At 45.7% G+C, this 13,738-nt stretch overlaps 1 protein-coding gene across 3 annotated transcripts in view; it reads right to left on the bottom strand.

Annotated features, from left to right (window-relative positions):
• Positions 1–13,738, bottom strand: part of LOC128340341 (SUN domain-containing protein 2-like) — a 39,379-nt gene that overhangs the window by 21,307 nt on the left and 4,334 nt on the right. For all 3 annotated transcript variants that reach the window (XM_053285332.1, XM_053285331.1, XM_053285333.1), the window contains exons 2-4: positions 8,984–9,097; positions 6,598–6,740; positions 4,608–4,724 (exon numbers count right to left, since the gene is read on the bottom strand). In XM_053285332.1, the coding sequence (XP_053141307.1) occupies positions 4,608–4,724; positions 6,598–6,740; positions 8,984–9,087 (364 nt within the window). In that variant the 5' untranslated portion in view covers positions 9,088–9,097. The remainder of the gene's footprint in view (positions 1–4,607; positions 4,725–6,597; positions 6,741–8,983; positions 9,098–13,738) is intronic.

Genomic DNA, 13,738 nt, shown 5'->3' with positions numbered 1-13,738 from the left:
GGTAGGTCGTAGGGACAGCAAAGTGGGTTGGGTGGTAGGGAATGATGGGCACTACCTACCACCCAACTCACAAAGGAAATGGGCAAGTGGGTGATTTTTTTAAAAAAAAAAAACCTTTCCTCCAAACCCCATAGAATCCTATGGGGGGCGGGTTGGGAAAGGTTAATTGTTTTTGAAAAATTGCCCTCTTGCCCATTTCTTTTGTGGGTTGGCTGGTAGCTAGCACCCATGATGCTGTATCACTTAACCCACCTTGGTGTCCCTAGGACCTAACTATAGGGAACAATTGGTGTTCGAGTTCCCCATTGTTCCCTATAGCTGATACAAGCAGATTGCACAAATTTTGCTACCCTGCCTTGAAAAACACTGCAGAACAGAAGCACACAGGCCCTCCCAACACAGAACACCACATTTTGCCAAATGCACAGTCCAAAAATGGCCAAAAAACAATCACTGACCCAGAATGCACAGCCAGCCATAGGTCCTGTGCTGCAGTGACATCCTTGGCACAAGTTGCTCTCTCACACACAATTATGGCTCTTTACATTCCAAGGATTGCAAAAGCTGCCACAGCAGCACCCTTAGCAGCCAGCAAGCACAGCCATACACTCAACTAGAACGTCATCAGTCACATTTTGACTGAGTACACCTGCAATGCAGAATGCAGATTGCAGAGCAGACCAGAGCAGTGGGTGAAGCACAAGTTCATCTCTAGGCCAGATATGGAGCTCCTTCACAGCAGTCACCAAGAAATATTATACAGAGAGCTGCCACTGTCCATTTCTCGCCACAACACAGTCTCACAAACAGACCAAACCACAACTCAAAGAAGACAGGCAAGCACTAAAGTTCTGCCTTTGTCAATCTGAGATCCAGCAAAAAACAGATAGTTATAGTAGCAAGCAATAGCACAGCAAGCATATAATACTTACTAAATGCTGAGAAAACTACAAAATCAAATCTTCCTTCTTTCATTCTGCCTGTCACAGAGAGACAGGAGGACAGAGCAGTCATGACCTGACAGAACAATGGTCTGACAAGAAAGAAAGCTTCTAGACTCTTTCCCTGAGAAGAACACTTATTTCTTCTCTTCTTCTCCAGTGTATGCGTACATCCCTGCCTGCCTGTGTCTGGATACACCATGGCCTCAGATTGGTGCTGGGCCCCTGCTGACAGCCTGACACATGAGTCTAGGCACCAGTCCATCTCATCACTGGACATGGCAGTGGTGTGTGTGAGTGTCTGCGTGTGTTAGCAGCACTAACAGGCAAGCTGTGACACATCTGGGTTTGGGGTTGGCCAGGGCACAGCGAGCTGCCAGTGGTGTTGCACTGGGTGAGGGTGACCATGAGTCACTCGCCCTCCATGGCCAGTTCGAGATAGTCCAGCAGGGAGAGGTTGGCCTTCAAGAAGACCAGCTGCTTCACCATGTTGGCATCCATGCATGCACAATGGGGTGTCACTATGCTCCTGCCCTTTGAGAATACCCTCTGCCTCTGGATGCTGGTTGGCATACTGCTAAAAGCCCGTATAATCTGGTGCCCAGGTATGGCTTTACACTGTAGGCTGATCCAGCACTGCTCTAGAGGTGTATGTATTCATAGCTCCATTTCTATACCGCCTTTCCAAAACAACAACAACAACAACAACCCCTAATCCCAAGGCAGTTTACAAAAGTTAAAATGCAATATACCAGTGAAGCAGTTCCTCTCCAGCACCACTGCAGGTTGCCATTACAACTATGACAACAACAACAAATATTTATATACTGCTCTTCAACAAAAAGTCACATAATGGCACAGCAGGAAAATGGCTTGACTACCAAGCCAGAGGTTGCCGGTTCGAATCCCTGCTGGTACCTATATTGGGGCAGCAGCAATATAGGAAGATGCTGAAAGCCATTATCTCAGACTGCACAGGGGGAGACAATGGTAAACCCCGCCTGTATTCTACCCCAAAAAAACCCCACAGGGCTCTGTGGTCTCCAGGAGTCGACACCGACTCAACAGAATACTTTACCTTTACCTTTTCAGCAAAAGTCACCAAAGCAGTTTACATAGATATGTATAAAGAAACAAGCAAAACAAAAAAAAAAAAAACCCACAAAATGGCTCCCTGTCCCCAAAGGGCTCACAATCCTAAAAAGAAACAGAAGATAGACACCAGCAACAGCCACTGGAGGGATGCTGTGATGGGGCTGGATAGGGCCAGTTGCTCTCCCCCTGCTCAGTAAAGAGAATCACCACTTTTAAAAGATGCCTCTTTGCTCAGTAGCGTTCTCAAACAAGGCCCAGGTGTAACTGGGCACTGGAGCATGGCATAGCCCATAAGCAGTAATCCATCCACCAGCATTGTTTGCAACTGGTCTGAAAAGTCCCAAAAGCTTTCATTCAGTCACCAGCATTCTAGGCTTGTAGCAGCTGATCAGACGCTGCAGTTGATACTCTAAGCAGCTGCAACCAGCCTTGGTGGGTGATGCATGGCCACTGGGTATGACTTCATAGAAGTCATACCCTCTATTCTGTGATATTCTGTGTGGGCACAAAAATTATCCCCAGAAAGAGTCCAAAGAGTTGGTTTTGCCTTCCTCCTCTGATTCCGAGGAGTCTTCCTCAGGACTCCTGGAAATGTTCCCCAGATCTGCAAGAACCAGCACTTGGAAACAGGGCACACTCTCAATAAGCCCAAATAGTTCCTGCTGAGGACACACACTGGGTCCTCAAGTGGCACTGGGTGCTTCTGGGAAATGGAGTTCTTTCTGAGGCTGCAGCCATGGGTGGGGGGGAGCACCCTGAGCCACTTGAGGACTTTGTTTAACAAAAGGAAAAAAGGTCCATTTTAAAATCAAGCCTCAAAAGGTGTATGTTTGCTCCCTCTGTGGCAAAGAGAAAGCAATGTGAAGCCCTGTCCCCTGCCCCCACCCAGTGAAAGAGGAAGAGAGGGCAGTGGTATGTCAGATTCCTGACAGAGTTGTGCAGTGAGAGCAAAGAGCCTCCTGACGGTTCTAACTCCCTTCAACAGTGCCTGACAGAAAACGTATCAGACCAGACATAACACATAGCCCTAGTATTTCTGTCCTGCCCTTATTGTCAAATGACTTCAAGATGACTTACAGGAGAGCTAAAAACTGATGTAAAAAAAATATCTCTTTTAAAAAGTCAATTTTAAGAATCCAGATAAAACATCTATAAAACAGCAGAAAGGCCATTCAAAGTATCTCTGATATTGATGGAAGCCATTAAGGGCATGAAAGAATAGGACAGACTTTATAACAAAAAGATATAACAAAGATAACAAAGAAGGTGTCTGGCACACATGTCTGGGGAGGGAGTTTCACAGCTGGGGAGCCACCACAGAAAAGGCCTTCTCCCCATAGCCTAAGCTCTGAGATGTGTGCATCTGGTTTATGTGGGAGGTTCATGTTGGAGAAGATGGTCCTTTAATTTGTTTCCCATTACACCCCAACTGGGGAGCATTCGCTTGTGGCTTGAGTTTGGTCTCATTCATGTGAAAGCGTAATTCCATTTAAAGCAAGGCTTGACAAATCCCAGGCAGCAGGGAGTTATGGTGCTTGGAAATTTAACCACAGTGCCCAGACGAGGGTATTCAGAAGTAAGGTTATTTAATTTTGATTTGTCCCAAGCACTGTTCCCTCTAACAGGGATTTCCAGATGTTGTCCACTGCAACTCCCAGCATCCCCAGCTGCAATGGCCTTTGGCTGGGGATTATGAGAGTTGTGGTCAACAACATCTGGGAATCCCTGTTAGAGGGAACACTGCTCCCAAGCAGTCCTGTTTCTGTTCTAAGTACTGTATTTACCCAAATCCAAGATGAGATTTCCTCCCAGTTCTTTCCTGTTATATATAGGTTAGTTGTCTTGAGGGAGAGCTGGTTTTGTGGTAGCAAGCTTGAATTGATGCCTCTGCTAAGCAGGGTCTGCCCTGGTTTGCATTTGTATGGGAGACTACATGTGAGCACTGTAAGATATTCCCCTGAGAGAATGGGGCTGCTCTGAGAAAAGCATCTGCCTGCTTGTGTGCAGAAGGTTTCAAGATCCCTCACTGGCAGTGTCTCCAAGATAAGACAGAGAGAGACTCCTACCTGTAACCTTGGAGAAGCTACTGCCGGTCTGTGTAGACAATACTGAGCTAGATGGACTAATGGTCTGACTTGTCAGAAGGCAGTTTCCTATGTTCCTATGAATACATGGGTCCCATGTTGGTTAGGGTGTTAAAGGGTAAGAAGCCGTTTGAGTTGGGCCAATAGAGTTTCTTTTAAAAAAAACACTGGCATAATATGCACTCTACTCTGTTAACAATCTAGAACTTGGCATCTGGAACTCCACCCTGAAACCAGCCCTACATGGTCGGAGGTTGCCTGACTCTTTGCACCCTCCATGGCTAGCATAGTGATGCTGGGGGCTGCATTATTAAATTTCTGCTGATGGGAGGAAGCTGTCTCTGACTCTGTCTGCTGCAGGATTCTCTTCTGTGGAGCTTTGCAGCTCCAACAAAGGGCCCACCTCAGTGTCTGAGAAACACAGATGTCCAAATATCACTGCTCCTAGCATTCTTTTCAAGAAAAACACATTCAGATACTAACCTACCTACAACAAGTGGCTGTTGATCCGGGCATATCATGATATTAGGGTTCGGGTCCATCAACTTGGGAGATTCAAAACAACGTTGGATAATTAAGTGCCTTTGATCTGGCAGGTCTTTACCTATTGGAGGCAGGTAACATGGTTAACGCAGACCACATGCATGGAGTGTTTATTTTATTTTTGTTTTGTTTTCAGCTTTATATACTGCTTTCTCGCTTATTCCTCAGGGAGGCTCATAATAAAATATAGTTAAAATGCTACCATTAAAAGGAAAACTACAAGCAGTCATTGGCATCAATTAAAATATTAGATCAAAATAGAATGAATTCCAAATAGAATTAAGTAGAGCAAACAGATGGAACACAAAAAGCAGCAAAAAAGTTTAAAAAATAAACCCTAAACAACAACAACAGCAGCAGCAGCAGGACCTGAAGGGGATGACTTGTTAAGCCACCTTAATACTTTGCAGGTTGGTAGCTAATGGCATTTTCTCCCCAGGCCAATTGTGAGGATGTAAAGAACATAGAAATTAGGTGCATTTCTTCCTCCTTCTGCAGCCCAGCAGCAGCAGAAGATGGGGAAGTGATTTTTGCTGCTTTCCCCTTCCTCTAAAGGACTATCCGCTTACAGCAATGTGTTCCTGAGCGTTGTACAACTCTCAAGGACATATTTCTGAAGCTCAAAAGTCCTTTTGCAGGGAGATGTAGTGAAAATCTCTCTACCCTCCTCCTTCGCCCACGTTTGCCTGTTTGGCAACATGCTGGGTTGAGTTCCTTGCAGCTTCTTCCAGAGATGCAGCTCCTATTCATGTAGTTCTGTGCAAAATGTGCATCATCATCATCATTATTATTTAAAATGTGTACAGTATATTCTATTTTGTAACAAAAACAATTCTCAAAGAGGTTAGATCATAATAATATATTTTTATATTTACAAGATCCAGGAGTGGTAAAGCAACACCAGAATACACATCTTATCAAATCAGGGCATGATTCAGCCAATGTTGAACATTTTAAAATCCCATTTTAAGGAAGTGCTGACATCCCTCCCATAAAAATCAATGAGAGTTATAAATGCTTAACTGTATACCCTCAAATGCTTTGCCATTTGATTGGATGGGGATTACCACTTTAGCCTAATGGTTGCCTCATCTCTGAAGCTTCACAGTCAGCATAACTCTGAGACCTGAGGCTCTTCAGGTAGTTTTGTTGTGACATCTCTGTGCTCAAAGGAGAGATCATACTAGTGCAATCTCAATTGTTCCCCGGTCTCTAGTTTGGGAACTGAGCTAAGGTGTGAACATGAAATGTAGCAATGTATCATGAATGGGCACACCAAGTTTAATGTCAATAGCTCAGTCTGCAAGTTAGATACTAGGGTGGTGTCCGCATGATCGGAACTAGGGTCGGCGAAGCCTCTTACCCTAGTTTGGGAGCTGTGCACAACTCCCATTATTTGATCATGTGTGAGATAAAAGCCAAGTCGGAGGTGGGGGTTCTTGCTCATCTGTCCAGACCCAGTGGGGTAGGCGGAACATGCCCTACCCAGCTTCAGAATGAGGCAGGAGGGAAAGCTCTCTGACCCAGCTGGGGTTGGACAGCCAAGCAAGCTCCCCACCTACAACTTTGCTTTTATCTCACACATGATCAGATATCGAGAGCATGCACAGATCCCAAACTAGGGTAAGAGATTTCTCCTACCCTAATCACAATCATGATTATAACACAATCAGCCGCGTTGTGTTATAAAATACATCGTGCATTCCCACCACCCACAACCCCACACAAACTTTGAAATCAAATGCATGGGTGGTCGGCAGGGAGAGTTGATATGACCCTGAAATGTAGAATTGTGTGTACCACATGACTACCAAATTCCCTGCTGATCCCTCAGTGCCAAGCGAGATCTTCTGTTAGACCCAAACTATGCCCAAGAGGCAAGCAGGCAAATTAAACCAAAGGCCTCACTTCACTCGGCCGATGAACACACTCACTACAGCAAGGTTGCATCTGGTCTTCTGGTTCATAGCTGCTTGTACCACACCCTCCCTGCAGGTAGCTCTCTGTCCATGTTTGGTGCTCCCTTTTTGCTTGTGCCGCAAGAGAGGCGCGCTTCCTGCGGATTCTTTTAAAAACCCTGAGAAGAGAAGATTTCGACATGTGGGGCCAGGCACCACCTCAAGGTCATCTACTGCTTAATTTTGCATGTGCATGTTCTCAGCATGCCCAGTGAGGCAAAGCCGGAAAGTTCCAAAGTCACTGTGAAGTTAGAAATGCCAGTCACAAGAGGGATGGGAAGAAACCATGGCATGGAAGCTGACTTCCAGCCGGAATCCTGTGATAAGAACCACCCCAGGAAAACCCTTGTGCAGGGAAGCCTCAAAGCAAGTGCCATGTGGAAAGCTCTTTATTACCGGCTCCACAACAGACAGATCAAGAAGCTGAATGTCATGGCTTGTTGAAAGCTGAACAGCTTAATCTGGATATAATCTACTGCAGCAGTCATGAGATCAGGAGCGGCAAAGCTGAATGAGACTGGAACAATGATGTGCAGGATCTGGGGCTCAGTTAACACTGAACACAAGCTGGGCCCAACCCGTGCATCCTTCCCCACCAGTGGCTGAGGCAGCTTGATGAGCTCTACTGCACTGATCCCCCCTTTCCCTGACTTCCCCCCACCCCTGTCTTTCCTCCACCTCACCCGATTCTCCATCCATCTCACACACCAGTTGTTCCCCATCCCCACCCAATCCCTCCCCTACTCCCCAATGTCCCTCCATATCCCCTTATTGAATGACACTTCCTGCCACTCCATACTGCCCTCTGGCCTCTGCCTTTGAAAACGTTAGGGCAGAATGAGTGACAGAGGAGGGTGTGGCCACTGGGGTTCACAGACCCACTAGGGTGACAGGAGGTGGAAGGCCAGCAGAAGTGGCCAATGGGCAGTCTGTCACCTCTGCCACTCCCCCATCTGAGGCAACTACCTTACCTAGCCTCATTAGCAGGCCAACCATGACTGATCATGACTCTAGATCTTCAAAAGCAAAGTAGAGTGAACTAGGATCCTGGGAAGCAGCAGATTGGGAAGTGTTTGTTGGCCTGGCAAGACCCAAACCCAGCTTCTAAGCAAGTGATGGAACAGCTGGACTAGCTGAGGAGGAGCCTTTGGCTGCATTCATGAAATCACAGAGATCCTGGTTAAAGAGTTAACCAGGATCACTGAGTCCCTTAGAGCTGACTGTGAGAATCCAGAATTTCTAGGCAATCCTGGTCAAACCACTGGGGTTAACCCACATGTAACCAGAACAGATAACCAATCCTGGTTATCTATCCTCATTAAATGTGGGTTAGCCATAGCAGTTTGATCAGGATTTCCTGAAAATTCTGAGTTTTCATTAGTTCTGCAGGGCTCAGTGATCTTGGTTAGCTCTTTAATCACAATTGCTGTGACTGGGGCCATTCACACAACCTACTGGGTGGCGGGGGGAGGCTTTCCAAACCTTGCCTTCTCCCCAGCCCCAGATAATCATTGATTACCTGGCATGCACAATACATTGAGGGATTCCCCCAGGAGACAGGCACTAGGTGCCCATCTCTGTGTCTAATGAGGCTAAACATTGCCCCAACGAACACATGAGCAGTTAGCTCGGGTTAAGGGAGCACTCGCTAACAGCCAGGTTTGAAAGCGGGGTTAGGCGGCACTGTACCACCGGAATCAGGCCCAATCCTGGTGGTTCTCATGTGCAGCCTATCCCAGGCTGGGTGTCCCTAGCCCAGGTTAGGCTGCACGTGAGAAGAGCTTCACTGTGTAAAGTCTACACAGTTTACTAAACACAGTTTACTAAACACAGCCTCTCTAGCCTCTAGCACTTTAAAACATTGGTGATATGTCCCACTCATCAGTTGATTGCTGGTATCTAGCTGACCCTTCTTTAAACAATCAGAAGCGTGTCCAGCCATCTTGACTAAGTTTAAAGGCTGTGGAGAAGGGGTTCCCCTCTGAAGTCACTGGGAATATTTCTAAAGCATTGTTATGGGTCTCTATGGGGACTTCCCCACATGCTTTACAGGGACTGAAAGAGGCTGATTATTAGTCCCCACAAACTGTAGTGACCCATTGGTTGCTTGCTTCCTCTTCTCCTCTAAATACTCTCCAAGGTTTTTTTAAAGGATTCATTGTGATGTACATATAATTGTCCATGCTTTGGTGGATTGAATTGATCCAGAATTCTAAACAAAAACTAAAGACAGCAAGTGCTTTCAGAGCAATTGAAAGAGCCCGAGTAGAAACTGAAACACAAATTGAAACAAAAGAGTGCCTACAGCACAATGTTATTCATACATAAATCAGGACAATAAATTAAACGAGCTCCCTTGTACCTCTTCACTCCTGTTTCTCGGTATGAAATGGGATTCAACCTTTGGAGGTTAGCCAGTCTTTCACTCCGCCGTTCCATTGTAATTTCTCCAAAAAAGCTGAACATGTGATCGATCCTGTTCAACATTTCCAACAGAATTTAGTTGATGATGGCTTTTCTGAAGACTTATATGGTGTTATCCAAAGAAAACCAGAAAGCAGATGAAACTCCAATATGATTTGAGTTTAACAACACAAAACACCACTGTACGGGCAATATAATGTATAAGGGCATTATAATTAGCATTTATTTTTGAACCAGTACCTAATGATTCCCTAGCATGGAATCTGCCTTATGCACCTAATGGCACAGCGGGGAAATGACTTGACTAGCAAGCCAGAGGTTGCCAGTTCAAATCCCTGCTGGTATGTTCCCCAGACTATGGAAAACATCTATATTGGGCAGCAGCGATATAGGAAGATACAGAAAGGCATCATCTCATATGGCGTGGGAGATGGCAATGGCAAACTCCTCTTGTATTTTACCAAAGACAACCACAGAGCTCTGTGGTCGCCAGGCATTGACACCGACTCAACGGCACACCTTACCTTTACTACTGCTGTCTGCACACAGAGCGGACATTTTCATTGAGGTATCCACCACAAGCCCAAATCTCTTTCTTGGTTAGTCATCAACAGCTCAGACCCATAACTATATGTGTGAAGAAGCTTGCAGGGTGGGTGGGCTGCCCCAGTGTAAATGACTTATTTACACTGAACCATGCTTGATTATTTATTGCCCATTGGCCCAGCTTAGAGCTCTTTGCAAACCCTTTTAGTTGATTAGTGCAGGTCTGCTCAGCTTTGGCCCCCAGTTGTAGGCCTACAACTCCCATAAGCCCTGGCTATTGGCTACTGTGACTGGGGATTATGAGAGTTGTAGTCTAGCAACTGCAGGAGGGCCAAAGTTGAGCAGCCCTGGATTAGCGTGTTGGACTAGGACCAGGGAGACCCACATTCAAATCCCCATTCAGCCTTGAAACTCACTGGGTGGCTCTAGGTCAATCGCTCATCCCTCAGCCTAACCTACCTCACAGGGTTGTTGTGAGGATAAATATAACCATGTACACTGTTCTGGGCACCTTGAATGAAGAGCAGAATATAACTGTAAAAATAAAATAAAATCATGTTTGGTGTCATTTGCAAACTTGTACATAGTTCTCTGCTTACTCCTAATTCCAGCGGATTTATACACAAGTTAGAAGCACCAGTCTCAACCGAGATCCTTGAGGTACCTTCTTCTTATTTGCATCCATTGTGAAATTTATCCATTTATTCCTATTTTGTTTCCTGTTCTTTTACCAGTAATCAATCCATAAGGGGACACATCCTCTAATCCCTTAACTGTGAAGTTTACTCAGGAGCTTTTGGTGATGGACTTTGTCAGAAACTTTTTGAAAGTCCAAAAATGCAATGATCACCAAATCACCTCTGTCCACATAACTGTTGATACTCTTAAACAACTCTAAAAGGTTAGTGAGGCAAGACTTACCTTGGAAGAAGCTGCAATTATTATTCTTCATCAAGTCTTGTTCTTCTATATGCTTATAATTCTATCTTTAAGAACATAAGAACATAAGAACAGCCCTGCTGGATCAGGCCCAAGGCCCATCTAGTCCAGCATCCTGTTTTGCACAGTGGCCCATCACATGCCGCTGGAAGCCACAGGCAGGAGTTGAGGGCGTGCCCTCTCTCCTGCTGTTATTCCCCCGCAACTGGTTCTCAGACGCATCCTGCCTTTGAGGCTGGAGGTGGCCTGTAGCCCTCCGACTGGTAGCCATTGATAGACCTCTCCTCCATGAAGTTATCCAAACCCCTCTTAAAGCCATCCAGGTTGTTGGCTGTCACCACATCTTGTGGCAGAGAATTCCACAAGTGGATTATGGGTTGTGTGAAAAGTACCTCCGTTTGTTGGTCCTAGACCTCCTGGCAATCAATTTCATGGAGTGGCCCCTGGTTCTAGTGTTGTGTGAGAGGGAAAAGAATCTCTCTCTCTCCACTTTCTCCACACCATGCATGATTTTATAGACCTCTATCATGACTCCCCGCAGTCGTCTTTTTTCTAAACTAAAAAGCCCCAGGTGTTGTAGTCTTGCCTCGTAAGAAAGGTGCTCTAGGCCCCTGATCATCTTGGTTGCCCTCTTCTGTACCTTTTCCAGTTCTACAATGTCCTTTTTAAGATTTGGTGACCCAAATTGTACGCAGTACTCCAAGTGTGGTCGCACCATAGTTTTGTATAAGGGCATTATAATATTAGCAATTTTATTTTCAATCCCCTTCCTAATGATCCCTAGCATGGAATTGGCCTTTTTCACAGCTGCTGCACATTGAGTCAACACTTTCAACGAGCTGTCCACCACGACCCCAAGATCCCTCTCCTGGTCCATCACCAACAGCTCAGATCCCATCAGCATATACTGGAAGTTGGGGGTTTTCATCCCAATGTGCATCACCTTACACTTGCTAAAATTGAACCGCATTTGCCATTTTGTCACCCACTCCCCCAGTCTGGAGAGATCCTTTTGGAGCTGCTCACAATCCGTTTTGGATTTCACTACCTGGAAGCGTTTGGTGTCATCTGCAAATCTGGCCACCTTGCTGCTTACCCCTGCTTCTAGATCATTTATGAATAAATTAAAAAGCACCGGTCCCAGAACAGATCCCTGGGGGATCCCACTTCTTACTTCCCTCCATTGTGAAAACTCTCCATTTATACCTGCCCTCTGTTTCCTGTCTTTCAACCAGTTAGCAATCCACACATGTACTTGTCCCCTTATCCCATGACTGCTAAGTTTCCTCAGGAGTCTTTGATGAGGAGCTTTGTTAAAAGCTTTTTGGAAGTCCAGGTAGACTATGTCAACTGGATCACCTTGATCCACACACTTGTTGACACTCTCAAAGAACTCCTAAAGGTTGGTGAGGCAAGATTTACCTTTGCGGAAGCCATGCTGGCTCACTCCTAGCAGGGCCTGTTCTTCTAGGTGCTTTACAGTTTTATACTTGAGGATGCTTTCCATCAATTTGCCTGGAACGGACATTAGGCTAACCGGCCTGTAATTTCCCGGATCGCCCCTTGACCCCTTTTTGAAAATTGGTGTTACATTTGCTACTCTCCAGTCCTCTGGTACAGAGCCCGATTTCAGGAATAAGTTATATATTTTAGCAAGGAGGTCGGCAATTTCACATTTGACTTCTTTGAGGACTCTTTGATGGATGCCATCCGGCCCTGGTGATTTGTTAGCTTTCAGTTTTTCCAGACAGTTTAAAACACTATCTCTTCTATCTGACTCAGCTCTCTAGCCTCCATCCCTAAAAAGCCTGGTTCAGGAACAGGTATATACTCAGTATCCTCTGCCATGAAGACAGACGCAAAGAACTCATTCAGCTTCTCTGCAACCTCCATATCCTCCTTAATAATCCCTTTCATTCCTTCATTGTCTAATGGTCCAACCGCCTCCCTGGCAGGTTTCCTGCTTCTGATGTATTTAAAGAAGTTTTTGTTATTCCCCTTGATACTTTTGGCTAAATATTCCTCAAACTGTCTTTTTGCCTCCCTTATTGTCACTTTGCATTTCTTTTGCCAGAGTTTGTGTTCCTTTCTGTTCTCTTCATTTGGACAGGCCTTCCAATTTCGGAAGGAAGTCTTCTTCCCTTTTATGGCTTCCTTGACAGTACCCGTTAGCCATGCTGGCAGCCTCCTGGACTTAGTGGTACCTTTCCTCCTTTTGGGTATACAATCTAACTGGGCTTCTAGTATTGCGGTTTTGAGTAAACTCCATGCACTCTGGAGCGAAGTGACTCTCCTGATTTTCCCTTTCAGCTTTCTTTTCACCATACTCCTCATTTTGGAGAAGTTTCCTCTTCTGAAATTCAAAATGTCCATGTTAGACGTCCTTGGTGATTCTCTCCCTGTATGTATGCTGAATTTGATGGCACTATGGTCACTGTTCCCTAAAGGGTTGATGACACTGACATCATGCAACAGGCCCTGGGTGCCACTCAGAATTAGGTCCAAGTTTGCCTTCTCTCTGGTTGGTTCCAAGACCAACTGTTCTAAGGCACAGTCATTTAGCGTATCTAGAAATTTGACCTCTTAGTCGTGACCTGACTGTGAATTTACCCAGTCTACGTGTGGGTAATTGAAGTCACCCATAATTACAGCCCTGCCTCTCCTTGATGCCTCCCTGATTTCCTCCTGCAACTCCCAGCCACTGTTGGCATTTTGATCTGGAGGGCGATAGCACGTCCACAGTAGCAGGTTCCCTTTCCGGCCTTGTATAGTCACTCACAGGGTTTCTGTGGAGGACTCCAGTCCACCTAGGTTTTCTAGCTTGTTAGATTCTATCCCTTCTTTAATATACAGTGCTACCCCTCCTCCAAGGCGCCCTCCCTGTCCTTTCTAGAGAGTTTATATCCAGGGATAAAAGTGTCCCACTGGTTCTCACTGTTCCACCATGTTTCTGTTATGCCCACTATATCTATTTCTGCGTTACCAGCCAAGCACTCCAGCTCACCCATCTTGGCTCGGAGGCTTCTGGCATTGGCATATAAACACCTATACGATGGATCTCTCACCTGCTGTGTGCTATTATTTTGACTCTTTGACCTGCTGGCACAGGCTCCCGTCTGCTCTTTATGAGGTTCTGCTCTATCCCCTTCTCTTTTATCTGAATCCTTTGCACCCGCACACTTTAAGGGATGGCTTTTGCCAAATGAGA

The sequence above is a fragment of the Hemicordylus capensis genome, chromosome 1 (assembly GCF_027244095.1).
Source record: "Hemicordylus capensis ecotype Gifberg chromosome 1, rHemCap1.1.pri, whole genome shotgun sequence".
Taxonomy (NCBI): Eukaryota; Metazoa; Chordata; class Lepidosauria; order Squamata; family Cordylidae; genus Hemicordylus; species Hemicordylus capensis.
This window is presented reverse-complemented; position numbering and strand designations above follow the sequence as displayed.